Source organism: Benincasa hispida, chromosome 1, assembly GCF_027475165.1.
Source record: "Benincasa hispida cultivar pf3 chromosome 1, pf3_genome.v1.1, whole genome shotgun sequence".
Classification (NCBI taxonomy): domain Eukaryota; kingdom Viridiplantae; phylum Streptophyta; class Magnoliopsida; order Cucurbitales; family Cucurbitaceae; genus Benincasa; species Benincasa hispida.
The window spans coordinates 312980-332287 of NC_143478.1; the positions used below are offsets into that span (position 1 = coordinate 312980).

Consider the following 19308-nt stretch of genomic DNA (forward strand, 5'->3'; position numbering starts at 1 on the left):
AGGTTAATGACCTTTACATTATGAGAGGAGTAGAGATGATGACAAATGCCTACATAGCTTCAACATCAAACTTGACAGAGGCTGACTTGTGGCATAAAAGACTCTCCCATATTAGTGAGAAAAGGATGCAAGTTTTGTCCAAACAAAGAATCTTGCCCAAAGGTATCAGTGAACACCTTTCCTTTTGTGAGCATTGCATTTTAGGTAAAGCAACCAGGTAAAGCTTCACAAAATCTCAGCACACCACCAAAGGAGCATTAGACTATGTCCATTCTGACCTATGGGGACCATCTCCTACACCAAGCCTTAGTGGCTCAAGGTATTTTCTAACCTTTATAGATGATTTTTTAAGGAAAAGCTGGATATACTTTTTTAAAACTAAGGACCAAGTATTTGGGAAGTTTAAAGAATAGAAAGCCATGATAGAAAATCAAACATCTAAAAGGTTAAAATACTTTAGAACCAATAATGGGCTTGAATTTTGTAATGAACACTTTGATAAATTTTGTAGTGAGAATGGTATAACTAGGCAAAGGACAGTGAGGTATACATCTGAACAAAATGAGGTTCCTGAGAGGTTAAATAAAACCATAATAGAAAGGGTTAGGTGTTTGCTCTCTGGTGCTATCTTAGGAGAAAGTTTTTGGGCAGAAGTTGCATCCTATACTATGTATACCTTAAATAGGTGCCCTCACACATCTTTAAATGTGCTTACACCTGAGGAAAAGTGGACTAATCATTCCCCTAACCTAGTAACCTCAAGGTCTTTGGATGTGTAAGGTTTGTACACCAAAGTAAGGGAAAGTGAGCAGTCGAGTATATGTTTGTAGGCTTTACAGAGGGTGTCAAGGGGTTTAAAATATGGCATCCTATTGAGAGGATGTTCCTAGTGAGCAAATACATCACCTTTAGGGAAGAGGAGATATTTATGCAAAAGGAGAAAATTGTTGAGGGTGAAGAAGAGTCATCCAACACCGATTTTGAGGTGGAGTTACCATTCGAGCAGCCAAATGAGTCTAGCTAACCTAGTAACACAGGAGAAACAGAGGAAAATGTAGGAACATGAGAAGACAACATGTGAGCAACCTGATTTAAGCCAATATGTCTTAGTTAGGGATAGACAAAGAAGAACTATCACATCTCCAGCTAGATATACTAAAATGAATTACATGAATTTGGTTTTAAATGTTATAGTAGCTCCTACTAGCCAAGAACCAACTACCTTTGAGGAAGCAATAAGCTGTGCTAATGCAAGGGATTGGATTGAGGCAATGAATGAGGAGACGCATTCACTAAAAGTGAATGACACTTGGTCCTTGGTTCCTCTACCAAAAGGGTATAAACCCGATGCTTCTAAATGGATTTTTCAACATAAAGAATGAGTATCCTGTGATCAAAAGCCTAGGTTTAAAGCTAGTTGGTTGCTAAGGGGTTCACTTAAAGGGAAGGAATAGACTATGCTAAAATTTTCTCTCCTGTTGTAAAACAAACTTCAATAAGATTTCTTCTATCCTTAGTTGCACAAAATAATCTAGAATTGTATCAATTAGATGTCAAAACTACTTTTCTTCTTGGACATCTAGAAGAAACAATCTATATGATGCAACCTAAAGGATTTGAAGTTAAAGGAAAAGAAAATCTCTTTTGCTTACTCAATAAGTCTATATATGGGTTAAAACAGTCATCTAGATGTTGGTATAAGAGATTCAATGACTATATTTCTAGCATTGGGTTCAAAAGAAGCTCATTTGACATATGTGCTTATGTAAACATAGGTTCTTACAAGGAAAAAAGTTTACCTACTCATATATGTAGTTGACATGTTGCTGGCAGGTAGGTCTAAAGAAGATCTAACCTATGTTAAAAATCTCTTAAAAACAGAGTTTGATATGAAGGACTTAGGAGAAACAAGCAAGTCCTAGGAATAGAGATCCATAGGAACAAAGAGGAGTCTATTATAAGCATCAGTCAGTCCAACTATTGTGAGAAAATCCTTAAAAGGTTCAACATGATTGATGCCAAACCAATGAGTTTACCCATTGCCCAGCACTTTAAGCTTTCCTTAGCCAACTCTCCTAAGGATTCTGACCAAGAACACCAGAAACAGATGTCGTCATACCCTATAGTCAAGCTATCGGAAGCCTAATGTATTTAATGATTTCTACTAGACCTGATCTCTCATATTCAGCCAGCTTAGTTAGTAGATATATGTCTAATCCTGATAAGAGACACTGAGAGGCTACAAAATGGATCCCAAGGTATCTAGTCTGGTCTAAGAACTCTAAGTTAGTCTATCAAAGGTCAGTTGAACCAAAATTAGAGTTTTATGGATATGTTGATGCTGACCATGCTGGTGATTTGGACAAAAGGAGGTCTTTAATAGGCTACCTTTTCCTGTTTGGTCCTAATATAATTAGCTGGAAAATATCTCCTTAGCCTATAGCAACCCTATTTACGACTGAAGCTGAATATATGGCTCTAACTGAAGCAATCAAAAAGGCTTTATGGCTTAAGGGATTGCTGAAAGACTTTGGAATAGATCAAACAGTAGTGAAACTCTATTGTGATAACCAAAGTGCTATCCATTTGTCCCGAAATCCATAATTCCATACTAGAACAAAGCACGTTGATATCAAATATAACTTCATTAGAGATAAAATTGAGACAGAGAAGATAGAAATCTTAAAAGTCCATACTTCTGAAAATGCAGCTAATATGTTTTAAACTTGTTACCAAGCTTAAATTGTTTAAATGTTTAGAACATGTTGGTTTTGAGCTTCCAGACACAGGGTAGACAAACCGGTCAGAATCAGGAAGATCATGAAGATTACAGGCATTGGAGTCAAGGTGGAGAATTTGAAGAAGTTTGACTTAAATACCATCAGATTTTTTGTTTGTAACTAACTTGTATACCAGTCAGCTGGTATAACCTTATAAATACCACTGATTTCGAATTGAAAAATAGAGAGTTATCATCATTTTCTAAGTTTTGCAAATAAAAAATCTGTAAGCAATCTTCATTAAGTAAAGATTTCAGATCTTCTCGTGAACGTAGGCAACCTTGCTGAACCACGTAAAACACTGTGTCTCTTTCTTCTTCCCTTATCTTTCTTGTATTCAATCGAGTATTTACTTACTGCAAAATCACGCGTCAATCGTGCGTCGATTAACGAATACATCGTTTTCACGTTCGAGTTGCACCAAGTTTCAAAAATCGTCAAGTACGATCGATTATTAACTCTGTTATCATCGAGTTGCATTGAGGATTTAATAGAGACCAGTCAGACGAAGAAGGAAATTCTGATCGAGGATCGAGTAGCAAGTAGTCGAGCGTCAAGTTCCAAGTATCGAGGATTTGACAGAATTGATTTAAGTCATTTCTTCATCTCTTCAACAGTGATCTTGAGTATTTGGGACTTGTGAAGGGTCTTCAGCCCAATAGAATGCATACATATTTTTTTTTCTGGCTATATCGGTTTGTATTTTCTTGAAAACGTGCAAGTGCCTACAAAGTAGGAAGTTTACTTTTAGACAAACTTATCAGAAAAAAATAATTTCCATACATCTAGACAATACAGGGCTAATACCTTCCTGTAGTCAGTTTCAAATTGGCGCAACTCATTTCTCTTTCTTAAAATTTGGGCTTCAATTTCTTTGAGCTTCTCTAACGTATCTTTGTATGATTTTGTACAAAGTGCCTCAATGGTGTAGGTTGTAGACTTGAAGAAGTTATCACCTGAACAATCATGCCGAATGACCACAAGTTATTGTGACAAATATTAGTTTAGATAGTAAGTTCAAAGAAAGGACCAACTAATCAACAACATATACCATAAACAGCGAATATATGTGTTCCAACATTTTATTTCTGAAACCTCACAAGTCTAAAGGTAACTGCACTACCATGCATATTAATTAACCATTACAAGAGAGCAAACTTCTGAACTCTTGACAGAACATCCAATCAAACCATAATATCCGACCATAAAATAAATTTGAAAAGAACAATTTGCTAATTATGCATAGATGGTCTAATGACTAAAATATTTAGCATTAACATTTCACATTCACAGTTGAATCCATCATGTATACTTGAAAATGTAGAAACATCCCACAGATGAAACCTTGCCATTTTTCTCACTATCCTCCTGTTCATGAAGATACACAACATTTGTTGCAAAGTGATATGTCAATCCCACAAGTAAGTAAATGGATTACAACTGAAAATTAAAAGTTGATCAATGTCCAAAGGGGTTTTTATGATAAAGTCATTACCATTTATACAAACAATACCTTACCAGTTATAGATGACCTTAAATGCTAAAAGCTCACAGCAGTACAACACCGTATAATAACTCTAGATATCCTCTAAGACTCTAGTCGAAGCCTAGATGTAATGTGAAGAGAGCTGCTTAAGTAGGTATCGTTTCAAAGGTTCATTACATTTAAACTACATAACATTCAGAAAAGTCCAATAATAGTATAAGTTGTTTGTGTCAGCTGATACCAATTAGGAACCAACAAGGCAATAACTATCATTCAATTCTACTTTCAACAGAGAAATCAAAGTGGATTCACTTTAAATGCTAATGTTCAATTCAACACATAAAAATTTGAACATCCTCTGAGATTATAAATGTTGAATGCAAGGGATTAAAGAAGGCTACTTAAATAGGAAACAAATCAAAGGCACTTCACATATAAACATATAAAAAAAAAAATAAAACCTACTTTAGTGGAAGCACTCGACATTAGTAGCCAAAAGCAACTAGGAATAAGCAACTACCTATTAAATTCCATTTTTTTTAAAAAAAGAACCAAAATCAATCTACTTTACAGGAGTAAGTAATAGAAGAACTTCAACTCAGTATTCTCATTACAAGATATAATAGTCCTAATATCTTTTGACTGATCACATAAGTTAAATAGATACAACTCATATAAGTTGAATCAGTAAGTAGATACAGCTCGAGAACACCATAATAAGAGGGATTCAAATTCCTAGGTACTTTTTTAAAAAAAAATCATTAAATCCATCAGTAGTTAGCATAAAAGCACATGGGAAAGAAAACAAGAATAATTTACAATCAAAAGGAAAAATAAAGCTTTATTTACTTTACTATCAAGAGGAGAAAGTATGTCTATAATACAAGAAACAATTGAATATAAGGTATATGATGAACTAACTATATCAAGAACCTCTGTAAGAGAGTATTGAAATTGACAACTTGACCAAATGCTTCAAAGAAAGGAAGAGAATCTACCCATGACTTTTTGGATCATAAACTTGGTGTACTTTTCTTGCTTTAGCACTAGAAATCTGTCCACAACACGGGCATGAAATATCCATGAACCTTCATCACATTATTGAAAGCTTGCTGACCTGCATAAGCTTTTAAAAGACGACCATTTGTGAATTTTTTTTACTTCAACAAAGAAGAACTCATTTGCAACACAAATATTTGACGATAAATTAGACTTGATGGAGTTTTTAACATTTGAGCTTAAGAACAAAAACAAAATTTGAACAATTAAAAATCAGAACTAAAATTAAATAAACTTTAAATCCAATTTTCCTCTTCTCCCTACATTTCCTCTACTTTTCTTCATTATTATCTTCTCATCATTGCAACACCTAGTCAATGGAGAATGGCAAAGGATTTCTGGCATTTTGGATTGTATTTGATACCTGGTAGAAATACAAGTTATTAAAGCTCAAATTATTAAAACTATGGGAGAAAGCGATGGTGAATAGGTAATATTACGATTGAATGCGCTAAACTAAAAGAAAAATTGCGATCGCTAACTCTCAACACATAAAAGCAGTTAAACGGAGTTATTCTGTGCAGGGAACAATGCGATAGCGCGTTTTGAGTTTGCGATCCAAGGGTACCTCAAAGATGATCACGTGATGACCTTACATAAAGGCGATGGCCTAATGGAATAAAATGTGATGGTACGTAAAGCCGATAACGATCAAATCAGAAATTCAGTTGACGGTCATTGAAGACCATATTGTTGCAAATACATTAAACTTCCGGTGACTATCAGATGGCGCAACAGGGTATTGAAATTAATATTGCCCATCCATGCAATCATTAGTGAGAAGAACTGTTTTGTCTGGAAGTCTATAAATACCCAATGCTACCAAACCAGAAGGAGATTCCGGGGCGAGGCAAAGCTAAGGGAAGAGAATTCTTGAGAAGAAATTGATTTTCGGAGAGGTTGAGAGACTATCGGAAACAGCACAGAGGAGAGATACCAAACCCTTGCGAGAGCAAGAGTTTACAACTTGGGAAAGAATTGAAGTGATAAGAGTAGTGTAAATGCCAGAGGAAGCAAGACATTGCTTACCTGGCTTGGTACTTACACCATTTATCGTTTTGTACTTAAATACTTAATTTGCAAGAATGGAAACTTCATTTCAATTATGTCCAGTCTCTTCACACTATACATGAGTAGCTAAATTTGTGAATGGGTTGAGAAGTACTTAGCTAGCATGACTTAAGCTATGCACTTTATGCGATCATCTTGTCTTATGTATGCTTCATTCATCATTTGGAGTACTTGAGAGAGTAGTCTAAAGATAGAATCTAGGCTTGAGAAAGTCGGACTAGATCGCATAAGCAAGGGTAGAGACTTAGAAATAAGTTCTATCTGCCGCATTTCATACACATTGCATGCATCCTAGACATAGTGTCATTATGCATTGAGAAATGTAGTGCTTAATATTTGTGTCTAGCATGATCGCATGACTTGTACAATATCTTAAGAAATGCTAACAAAACCTCTTCTAACCCCTTTTATCATATATTTGTTACAACACCACCCTTTCATCGCTGTGTATTTAATTCCATCGCATTAGAAAATCAAAGTTAAATCACCATCTACTTCTTAATCACCATCGCAATAAGATTAGAGAGTCTATCGTAAATCTATTTAGTAATCCCTGCGTTCGAAGCTGGACTTACTAGGACCCTAAGAAGGCTTATACTTGGGCTTTGTTAGGAAAACCTGCATGATCATCGCATCCACACATCCTTTCATCGCATGATAAATCAACGCATCAAATTTTTGGCGCCGTTGTCGAGGATTACGATATAGATTGCGCTAACATCAAACCTCTTTGATTTTTGCAGCTTTCGACCTTTGGAGTATTGCCATTCCACCTATGAAGTAAGAAGCAAGAGTCGTATGAGCGAAGGAAATACTCCTGACCTCAAGTACGACCTAGAGATTGAAAGAAATTTGTGCAAAAGGCAGAAAAAAAGACGTAAACGGCAAGGAAGAGTTCGTAGAATGGCTGAACAACCTGAAGAATGAGTAACGAATGAAAACAACATGATGGAAAATCCCATCCTACTGGCAAATGATCGCAATAGACTCATCCAGGACTATGCGTCACAAAACTTGTATGACTTCTCCCCAGGAATCATGAGACCAACATTGGATGGATCAAGGTTCGAGATGAAGCCAGTAATGTTACAAATGATACAAACAGCAGGACAGTTCGGAGGTCGGCGTGGTGAAGATCCGCACACCCATTTACGAAGCTTCATTGAAATCTGCAACACTTTTGTGTTCCCTAATATTTCCCCATAAGAGGTTCGACTCACGTTATTTCCATTTTCACTATGCAATAAAGCAAGAGAATGGACATACTCTCTCGAACCAGGAGAGATAACGTCATAGGAACAAGTTGTGGAGAAATTTATGAAGAAGTATTTCCCTCCCATAAAAAATGCCAGAAGGAGGAAATTGATCACCAATTTTGAACAAGAAAAAGATGAATCACTCAGTGACACATGGGCGAGATTCAAGAGACTAATATGCGACTACCCACACAATGGATTACCAGATTGCCTCCAAATGGAGATTTTCTATCATGGACTCAACTCTGCATCGCAGACAGCTGCCAATGCGACAACAACAGGAGGTCTTCTGGACAAAACATATGATGAAGCAAAGAATATTCTTGATTGCATCTAAAAAAACCACGAAGATTGGCAAGAAAGCAATCAAAGAACGAAGCTCAGAGAAGGTAATTCGAGTAATGGTGCCATCACATCATTACAAAATAAGATGAATGCGATGATAAACTTGTTTCAAGGCATCGCAATAAATAATTCAGGAGCTAGAAATGGGCAAGTCAATGTGATAGAGCAAACAAGCACCAGCTGTGTCTTATGTGAAGAATCACATTCTTTTGAGGAATGCCCACGAAATCCTTAATCAGTTTACTTTGTCAAAAACAATCCTTTTTCAAACACTTACATATCGGGGTGGCAAAATTGCCTTAATTTTTCTTGGAAGAACAACCAACAGCAAGGCAGTCAGCCTGTGGCTCAGAGAGAGGGACCGCTGATGACATAAAAACTAATTCCTTGTTATACATGCACTGTGATGATAGATAATGTGCTATAAGCTCATGTCCCCGGCAACGGCGCCATAAACTTGATGACATAAAAACGGATGCCTTTATCTTTATGCATATAGACAATGATGAATATGAATGATACAAGCTCATACTGCCATAAACTTGTTAAGATACGATATGTAATGTTGTCTATCTGATGCACTGATGAATGAATGAATGCTCTAATTACGCTTAAGTTCATTTTGTGATAAAGACATTTTTATTTATGTGATACTACGTCTAAATATATGCGTTGTTAATGATATGCTCGTAGTATGCGATGGAGTAGTGCGTGTCACAAGTTTCCTTGCGCTGAAACCAAGTATAATTCCAACGCAAGTTTCTCATAATGATCCAAGGTCGAACACAGGGATTGCTTTCGTTAATGCGTTACTTCAGTGATACATGCAACCGGATTTTAATAATGAATAAAGAATGTTGATTTATACAGAAATGTAAATTGTAGTGAAAGTAAAAACGCGTTAATAAAATAAATCCTAAACTAATATGATACACGATACAAGATACATGATACATGATACTGAGGTCGAGAATTGATTGTGAAGTTGTAAAAGAATCGATGTATACGATGGCAAGTCTTTATGAATGAAGCAGAAAGAGAAAGAGTAAAAAGTAGAAACATCGCAAGTTTGTCAATTGCGTTAAAGATGCAACTAAGGTTCCGCTTTCCCTTGGTGTACACCTCTAGATGATCGGCCGCGTTCCCATATCTCTATGGTGAAACAGGGATGCACGTGATGAACGCAAAGTTGTTTCCATCTCTGGAACTACTTCTCGCTTTAGTTAACGCATTCTTTCAACCTTTTCTTGATAGGCGGAATAATATCTTCACTTCTGCTCTCATAGGTGAAGATGCCATCGAGCATGCTTTAGCTAAACTTAATTGTTTCCTTAACACAAATTAACTCACTTGCTTAATTCTTGCTATTTACCCAGAGGATTAAGAACACATCATGGAGAAAATGGGTTATGGATGTACGGAAAGAGATAGAGAGATGTGTTTGTTGCTATCGTGATTCACGCTAGGAGTGTATTGTATAAAATAAATTGGAAAAAGAAGTTCTAAGTATAAGTGATGCGTTGATGTTTTGATGCGTTTATGTAATTGTAATGCGTTGGTGCGTTAAAGATATGCAACAGAACGCATAACACTCCTATTGACGTTCAAGTTTTCCTAAACCAGACCCAAGTTTAAATCTAATTTAGGTTCCTGGTAAGTCCAGGGTCGAACTCAGGGATTCAGTTAAACTAATGCAGACCTTGCATTGTAGCTATTGTAGGGGTTTCCTAAATGTATGAAGAGAAATGTGTTATTTAAACTAAAGTGTTATGCTTGTGCCAGAAGATACAAAAGAGTTGAGTAGTGAGTGATGGATCATGTGAAAATGGATTTTAATGTAAGTGGTATGCGTCGATCTAAGATGAATGTACACAAACCAGAGTGTGATGTGGATGAAATGGGATGATTTGCTTATCTTTGTTTATGCGTTAGACTTTATTAAACACTTCTCAATGCGAATAACATACAAAACCTATCTCTAGGATGCATGCATCTAACACAGAATGCAATAAATACCAGTAAGTCTATCTCTAGATATACTAGGCGTTCTACTCGATGTTGGCTTATCTGTTCTTTCGAATAATCTAAGCTAAGGATGCTTTTACCAATTGATCAAGTCGGCTTAAGCCTTTGAAATGAAGTTTTGCATAAAGTATAAATGCATTCAACATAAACAAGAAACAACAATGGCAAAGTGTGATGGATCAAATATGTGAATTTTATAAAAAAGCAGATTGCCTTTACAAAAGCAATATTTAATCAAATGAAATGAAAGCGATAAATGAGATGAAAGGAACTGAGTCAAGCCACAGAGTACAATCTCTTGTATCTCTTTAGCTCAATCTTAGTTGTGTACAATCACTTGTATAGGAGTTGGACGAAGTGTCTTTCTCAAGATTGGCTTCCTCCACTCCCTGACCGGCAATGATGGTGGTTCTCAACCCTTCTAATCATCTTGGCACCACAGCACAGCTTCTAAAGAACTAAAACTATGACTACGCTAATATGAGAGTGAGAATCTTGAAAAATGTCTGTGTATGTACTTCGAACTTTGGAGGGACTTTATCTATTTATAGGCGTTGGTCATCTCTAGCTTGATGATGGGCAACATTAAAGTCCATGCCCTGGTCAGCCGCCTGACACTCAGAAGCTTTTCAGACGCCGCTTACTGCAGGTGCCCATACTTGCAAGTGGTGATGTGACACAATCAGCCTGGATCAATGAATCTTCTATGCGTTGAATTCCCTCCGACGCATAGCTCATGCATTAGAACTTTTTCCTGTGACACTTCTTAATGATGCGTTAACTTCTTGTTAAAATCCTGCAATACAATACGTTAGTGCCGCAGTATTTAGTAATAAAACTTTTTTTGCATGAGTTTGCTAATGTTTGAGTAATTCCATGCGTTTCTTCTAAAAATGAGGAGAATTTATCATTAAAAACCTTAGTTGTTCCAACTTAAGAGCAAAAATAACTTGTATTTCTACAAGTTATCACCACCCCCAAATTTGAACAATGCTTGTCCTCAAGCATTCCAAAATAATTCTTTGTTATCTCCTTTGTCTTAAGTGTGCAAAGTTTGCCTCTTATCATATTCAGTCATAAGCTTGAGACAAGAGTTTGGAAGATGTAATGCAGCTTGACTCTTTTCTAAAAGGAATAATGTTTAGTTTCAAATACAGCAGGCCTTTTATCAACAACTCCTTTCGTTTCTCAAAACATTCCCCTTTTTTTCTAAACCAGCAATGCATTAGATGCTCTTTTTAAGATAAATACCGGATAAAAAGAAAAAAAATTATGAATTTTCAATTACCCATGCATTGTTCCAGGTATCCCACTTTCTTTTTGGCTTACCCCCATGGGTGTTATGCGAGCATCCAACTATGGGTGAGAACCCTTCACAACTAAACTCATGTCTAATATTCATGCGTTTCAAGATACAATTTCTTCAGACTAGATACAGGAGTTCTATGGGATGCATTGGTCTAGGAGACTTAACTTCGTTTCGGCTTGCCCCCACAGGTGTCATGCGAGCATCCAACTACGGCTAAGTGCCTGTTCCAACTTTTTAACTCATGTCACTTTGAGGTTTTTCTTTTAAAGTAATGACAGAGGAGTTGCGTTTAACATTTTTCTTATTTTTGTTCCCTTTCTTTTTTATGTACTCGTTTGATGCGTCTTAACTCGGATTTCCCTCATCCCCAAATTTGGAGATGAGCTAAATCCTCATTACTAAAAGAGAAACAAAATTTCAAAAAGGCTTTGAGAATTCGAAAGGAGTTTTGATTTAGAGCTTGCATGCGTTAGAAAGGAAACATGTAGTCTTTTAAGAGAAATCCGGCTTTATTAATTTTCCTAACTTTTCAGAGAAATTCGGCTTTATTAATTTTCCCAACGCCTACTCTATACTTATAGATTTCATATTGTTGATATTATTGAGGTAAGGTAAGGCACAAGACTTAGAAAATATCTAAAGAACAAAAATAAGTATGCTAAGGTCAAATGCAGTGAACAAAATGATATAAATTTCTCATTCATTTTCATGGAATAACATAGAATAAACAAGTTAGTCAACCTAATACAAACGATCAAATAAGTCAAAATATAAAAATAACCCAACACCCCAAAACTTCATTGTGCAGGCGCGTCATCCCTGCATTCTTCTCTAGGGTCTTCATTCAGAAAGCGCAAGGGGTTTCTAAGATGGGCAGGCAATGGAGGCAAGGAAAACATTCCAACCAAGACCTGATTGATGTACTGCGTTGTATAAATGAATTGGTCTTGCATCTGTCTTGTTTGCTGCCTTAAGTAATCTCTTAGAACCCGGTTTTGTTGCTGAAGACCTTCGATGGACACGACCAATGGTCTGAGCTGATCACTAATGAAAGTTTTTAACTCTTCTTGGTCAGTGTTGTGTTGAGGTGGTGTTGGTTCTTCACTTCTTCCAACTAGGTCTTCAAAATTTACGACGTTGCTCGATCCTAACCCAGTTGGTACAAAGATGGTTGGATGAGGCACAAAATTAGGAATTAGACTTGGTGAGGGCGAAGGAAGGGAACAAGGGATGTCTTGATCTATATAAGTAGGTTCTTGGTGCGTTTGATCAAAACTCCCTTCTGGTGGGGCCACTAACGAGTCATGGATAGTGAGGTTAAGGGTTGGCTGGCTTCTTCATCCGTATGTTCAAGCTCTGCTTCATAATCTTCATGCTCTGAAGCTTCATCGCTGTGTTCAACAATCTGAATGCGTCTTCTTTTGGGGGCGCGTTTGGATGATCGAGGTTTGGTTGCCACTTCTTTGGAAGGCAAGGTAGGCTGATGCGATGAACCGTGAAGTAAACACCTGATTAACTTAATATCTATCAAACCATCGATCTCTTCATGATCATCCCCCCAAAGGGATGCCCCCGCGTTCACATAGTGCACAGACAGCCATGGGAAATAGAGTTGTCCTCGTGGTTTGGTCTTGATGGCCTTGATCTAATCCCTTATTATTCTTCCAACGTCTAAACGAAAGCACTGCATGATACAATAGGTAGCCAGGATGCATTCGTTTGACAGTGTTTCATCATGTATTGTAGACATTATGCTCCTTTTGATCGGATAGTACCATAGATTCGCGTCTAGGGTTAAGTTCCTAGAAGCTAGCATCTTTGCTTCATTTCTAGATGTTTGCCACTTGCTTCCAGGTTTGGCTACCGTTCTTAATGCATCTTCCATCTGGCTTGGCGTTGGTTGCTCCAAGATGCGGTTACCTTCTGCGTCCGGATTACTATCGATGTTGAACACTTCGTTGATCTTGTCGACTGAGAAGCGCACTAATACCCCATCAACAAAGGCTGTATTTTTCTCCATGTCAAACTCGCTGCTATAGAACTGGCAGACGAGGATGGGCCAAATTTGTGTATGACCAACGTAGAATTGACTCCAGCCCATTGCGTTTATTGTTTCTGTTATGTATATTGGCAGTGGGTTACGCTCAGGAAAGAAACCTTTTTTTACAAGCATATCACTGAATTGACGCTTTCTTTTCGTGGTCTTCTTAGGTAACATGTCGGTTACCTTGCATTTTCCCACCACGTGTTCTTTGGCTTCCCGTTCTAGCTTTCTCAATTCATTCTCCAATTCCTTTTATAGAGCTGTCTTCCTTCGCCCTTGCCTTGCGGGCTGATAATCTTCTAAGTCCTTCTCTAACGCGTCGTGCCTAGAGCAACTCCCACGTGTTACATCCTCAGGACCGGATGCTGATTGCTCATCTTTTTCCTCCAATATTAATTTTCTTTTCCTTGTCACTCTCTTTTCTTTTGAGGACCCTTCATTCGCGTCGGTTTGGCGTGATTGAGACGCGTCAGAGCCAAATCTTCTTTCTTTTTCTTCTCCATCTTCTTCTTCTAATTCTGCTTCGAGCATCATAGCGTACTACTCCGCTTCGTCCAATTCAAGTGATGCGTTAGGTGGGTCAGAACGCATCACTTGCTTTTCCTCTTGGCTTTGATTGAGGCTTATCAAAATGGCTCCAAATATTTCCTGCTCGTCCAGTCAAGCCAATTCCACCAACGCGTCGGGGGGGGGGGGGTCTAGGTGGAGTAAATGGAGGGGTGCCTACTGGGGTATGAGGCGACCCAGGTGATGATATGACGATGGGTGAACGCGACGGTTAGCTTGACACATCTGATTCGACTGGGTAGATGGTGGCTAAGGGTTGGATTAAAAGTGGGGGCGATAGACACACGGCTGGTGATGGGGCATTGTGAAGGTAGGCTGGAAGTGGGTAAGGCGTTGCACCCACCGGGGTTATGTTAGGAATGAATGGTGGTGGTGCAGGCTTGGTGTAGGGCTTATTGGCAGCCGGGACACTACTTCGTTTTGAAGAGGTTTTGGGCTTTGGTTTAGGGGTAGCTTTGGGTTTTGGTTGAGGAGTCTTGGCAGGAAAGGTTGTAATGGCTTTGGTGGGCTTCGAAGGAGGTTTTGTGGGTGTTATGGTAGGCTTCGACCGAGACGGCCGTTGGGAGGTGGAGGTTGCTCCACCATGCATAGGTTTGATTTGGACAGAGGGTTTTGAGGTTTTTCGAGGGCTTGGAGGGGGTGAATTCAAACAGAGGATGAGGAGAAGAAACTTACTGGCGAGTCATTTTCGAAGCTCATGGTTTGGTTTTGACTATCAGATGTAGACAATATTGTGGTCGGAGAGACGTTTGAGTAGATCTGCGATGAGGGAAATGGAGAGGGCTAAGGTTTTCTTTTTCATTTCACAGATGGCTCAAGAGGGAAATAAGGAAGAAGAAGGAAATCGAAGCATTCGATTTTATATAGGCTGGGAGAGAGAATGAGGTGACGTCAGGCGATGCCTGACGTCCGTAATAAATGTGATGTTGAAGGGACGTTCTTGGGTTTCTAAGCACTCGAGTGCTTTTTATTTTCAAGATGCGTCCTTTCAACTAGGCCATGCGTTAGACTTAAGTCTGACGCGTCCGTTATTCCCATCTCGATTATACACAACTTTTTTTAAAAAAAAAAAAAGTAAAATTTTTAACTGATGAAGGCAATAACAAAGAACAATCAATCTTAAAACACATACAAACTTAAACGCATAGGTAAAATACAGAATGCAAAAAGAACAAGGAAAGAAGAAGCGTCCCTGAAATATATATCGATGCGAACGCAGGGATGCTTCGACGCGGGCCTCAGCTGGCTTCGTATAGTGCGAGAGATAACTTTTGACGTTCTAGGTCATCTTAAAAGTATGGCTCAATTCTTTGGCCATTTACTTTGAATGCGTTGGTGCCATCCTCCCGTGTTAATTCCACTGCTCCATATGGAAAGATTGTTTTAATGATGAAGAGTCCTGACCACATGGATTTTAACTTCCCTGGGAACAAATGCAAACGTGAATTGAACAATAGAAATTTTTGGCCAACAACAAGCTCTTTCTTACTAAAGCGTTGGTCGTGCCAACGTTTTGTCTTCTCTTTGTAGAGCTTTTGTTCTCATATGCATTCAATAACCACTCTTCAAGCTTCTTGAGCTGAAGTTTGCGTTGAGCGCCCACGGCGTCCAAGTTCAAATTTAGCTTCTTAACTGCCCAAAAAGCCTTGTGCTCTAACTTTAAAGGTAAGTGACAAGCTTTTCCAAATACTAGAGAGTATGGAGACATATCTATAGGGGTCTGTAGGCAGTCCTGTAGGCCCAGAGCGCTTCATCCAGCCTCTGTGCCTAGTCTTTCCGTGATGCGTTGACAACTTTCTCCAGGATAGATTTGATTTCTCGATTAGATACTTCAGCTTGACCATTCGTTTGTAGGTGGTAGGTGGTAGCGATCTTGTGCCTAACATTATATTTGGCAAGTAATTTAGAAATGATACGATTAATGAAATGTGTACCTTCGTTGCTTATCAGGGCTCTTGGCATTCGAAATCATGTGTGTTTTTGGTAAGAAACTTAGAAACCGTGGACGCATCATTCCTAGCACAAGCTACTGCTTCTACCCACTTTGATACATAGTCTACTGCAAGCAGGATGTATTGTTGGCCGCAGGACAGGGGAAAAGGTCCCATAAAATCAATACCCCAAACATCAAATAGCTCAACTTCGAGAATATTGTTCAAGGGCATTGCGTCTCTTGAAGAAATATTCCTGAAGCGTTGGTTGGGGTCACACTTGCGAACAAACTCTCTCGCATCTTTGAAGAGGGTGGGCCAAAAGTATCCGCTTTAGAGGATCTTCGCAGCGGTTCTTTGCCCACCAAAATGCCCTCTGTAAGGAGAGTCATGACACTCAACCAAGATGCGTTGTGTCTTCTCCTCCTGAACGCATCGACGCATTATGGAGTCAGGGTCTTGTTTATAGAGAAACGGTTCATCCCAAAAATAAAATTTGTTGTCATGTACTAATCGTTTCTTTTGCTTAGAATTGAAGCTCCAAGGGAATTGTTTGGTAGTTAAATAATTGACTATGTCCGCGTACCAAGTTTCCCTATCTTCAACTCTGAACAGGCTTTCATCAGGAAATGCGTCCTTGATTTCACTTTCTTGATCTTGCATTTCTTGATTTTCTAGCCTGGACAGGTGACCAGCCACCTGATACCCAGTACTTTCTCACATATACTAAGACAACAATAATTCCTGTGGAAACATTCCCTATACCTTATTATCAGAGCATATTCTCGGTTCCCTTTCTGTCCTGAATATCAATATCAAATTCCTGTAACAGCAGCACTCATCTTATTAATCTTGGCTTTGCGTCCTTTTTACTCATCAGGAACTTTATGGCTGAGTGATCTGTATAAATGGTGGCTGACGCACCAACTAAGTAAGATCTAAACTTCTCGATGCCAAACACTACAGCCAACATTTCTTTTTCAGTGGTTGTGTAGTGTTCCTGAGAGTCATTTAGTGTCTTGGACGCGCAAGAGATGGGATGTATCAAATTTCCCTTCTTCTGCCCTAACATTGTTCCTACTGCAACATCACTCGCGTCACACATGAGAATAAAATGTTGCGTCCAATCCGGTGCTATTAGTACTAGAGTTATAGTCAACACATATTTCAATGTCTCAAATGCGTCACAGCAGTCTTCATTGAAATTGTAGGGCTGGTTCACCTCTAGTAATGCACTCAGAGGTCGTACAATTTGAGAAAATCCTCTAACAAACCTTTGATAGAAGCCAACATGCCCTAAAAACTTCGTAGAGCTTTCACATTTGTTGGTGGTGGAAGTTTAGCTATGACATCTATCTTTGCTTTATCTATTTCCAACCCAGCTTTAAATACTTTGTGGCCTAAGACAATTCCTTCAGTCACCATGAAGCGAAATTTTTCCCAATTCAGCACAAGGTTTGTTTCCTTGCATCGAGCGAGGATGGCCTCCAAATTATCTAAGCATGATTGGAATGAGTCTCCAAAGACTAAGAAATCGTCCATGAAGACTTCAACGGTCTTGTCAACGGTCAGAGAAGATAGCCATCATACACCGTTGGAATGTTCCAGGTGCGTTACACAGCCCAAAGAGCATGCATCTGAATGCAAATGTTCCAGAGGGACAGGTAAATGTTGTCATCTTCTGATCTTCTAGGTCAATCAAAATCTAGTTATAACCAAAGTATCCATCAAGAAAGCAATAAAATTCTTTGCCAGCAAGTCTGTCAAGCATTTGGTCAATGAAAGGAAGGGGGAAGTGGTCTTTCTTAGTTGTCGCATTGAGCTTCCTGTAATCCATACAGATGCGCTAGCCCATGACAGTCCTCAAAGGTATGAGTTCATTATTGCTATTGACTATCACAGTTGTTCCCCCTTTCTTGGGAACGCATTGGACTGGACTTACCTAGCTACTGTCGAATATAAGATAGATCACTCCCGCGTCCAACCATTTTAGGATTTCTTTCTTGACCACTACCTTCATTATGGGGTTCAGCCTTCTTTGAGGCTCAATCGATCCCGACTTCCCATCTTCCAGCCTGATCTTATGCATGCAATAAGATGGGTTGATGCCACGGATATCCGCTAGTGTCCACTCTATTGCACGCATGTGCTTTTTCAGCATCTGCAAGAGAGAGTGCTCATTAGGCTCAGTAAGATTCGCGGAAATGATCACAGGTAAAGTTTTGTTAGTTCCAAGGAAGGCATATTTCAAGTGACTAGGTAACGGTTTCAACTCAAGTTCTGGTGGTTCCTCAAGTGATGGACGCGTTGGTTTTGTCCACCGCTCACTCAGACTTGGTGGCTCTGGTTCTTTCAGGTTCTCCTCCAACGCGAGGACCTCGCATACATGGGTCTCTTCTTCAGGCAACTCTATACTGTTCAGTTGACAATCTTCACCATCTGGGAACTTTAATGCATTTAACACATTAAACTTCACCTCTTGATTGTCTACCCGCATAGTTAATTCTCCTTTATGCACGTCAATTAAAACTTTCCCAGTAGCTAAGAAGGGGTGTCCAAGGATAATTGTTACCTCCCTATCTGCTTCATAGTCCAAGATGATAAAATCTGTTGGGAATATGAAGTTGTCAACCTTTACCAGAACGTCTTCAATCTTTCCTTCAGGGTACTTAATCGTTCTGTCAGCAAGCTGAAGAGTAACAGAAGTGGGTTGTACTTCACCAATTCCCAGTTTCTTAAAGATTGAAAGTGGCATGAGATTAATGTTGGCTCCCAAATCGCACAACTCATGTCCCACATCCAACCCTCCGATCGAGCAAGGAACTGTGAAGCTCCCAGGGTCCTTCTGTTTCTTGGGTAGACTGTTGCTTACTAATGCGTTGCACTTCTGCATTAGTGCGATTACTTCTGTCTCACTGACTCTTCTTTTCTTCGTCAAAATGTCCTTAAAAAATTTGACATATGTTGGCATTTTCTCCAAGGCCTCTATAAGTGGAATGTTGATATGCAATTGCCTCAAGAGCTCAAGAAAGCACTTGAATTATTGTTCATCATTCCTCTTCATCAGACGTCTAGGGAATAGTGCGTTCAGCGGCACCGCAGGTTTTCCCGCGTTACACGTACTGGGTTCTGAATGGCTTGTGGTCTCAGGCGTTCTTTCTTCTTAATCTTCTACTGCCATTGAACGTGTGTTGCGTTCTTTTAAAGGACTGCTATTTCTTGGATTCATTCTTCTTTCTTCAAGAGCTTTTCCACTTCGCAACGTCACTGCGTGACATTGCTCCTTTCCATTGTTGTTCCCAGGAGTTTCAATGTTGCTAGGTAGAACTCCAGGCTGCCTGTTCTTCAACTCGATCGCTATCTACCCTACCTGTATTTTCAGGTTTCTGATAGACGACGCCTGGCTTTTCAGCAGCGCGTCATTCTGGGCTATGT

General features: G+C 39.0%; 1 protein-coding gene and 1 non-coding gene across 2 annotated transcripts; both read right to left on the reverse strand.

The window, feature by feature from the left end:
* Nucleotides 1-7746: 7746 nt before the first annotated feature.
* On the reverse strand, nt 7747-7853 carry LOC120070482 (small nucleolar RNA R71). Its single transcript, XR_005479976.1, has one exon. It is a non-coding gene; the product is annotated as a small nucleolar RNA R71 (small nucleolar RNA).
* A 9962-nt stretch (nt 7854-17815) lies between these two features.
* LOC150038151 (uncharacterized) lies at nt 17816-18766 on the reverse strand. The gene has a single exon (XM_090309904.1). It carries the CDS (start codon nt 18764-18766, stop codon nt 17816-17818), a length of 951 nt encoding a protein of 316 aa, XP_090166030.1.
* Between the last annotated feature and the right edge of the window lie 542 nt (nt 18767-19308).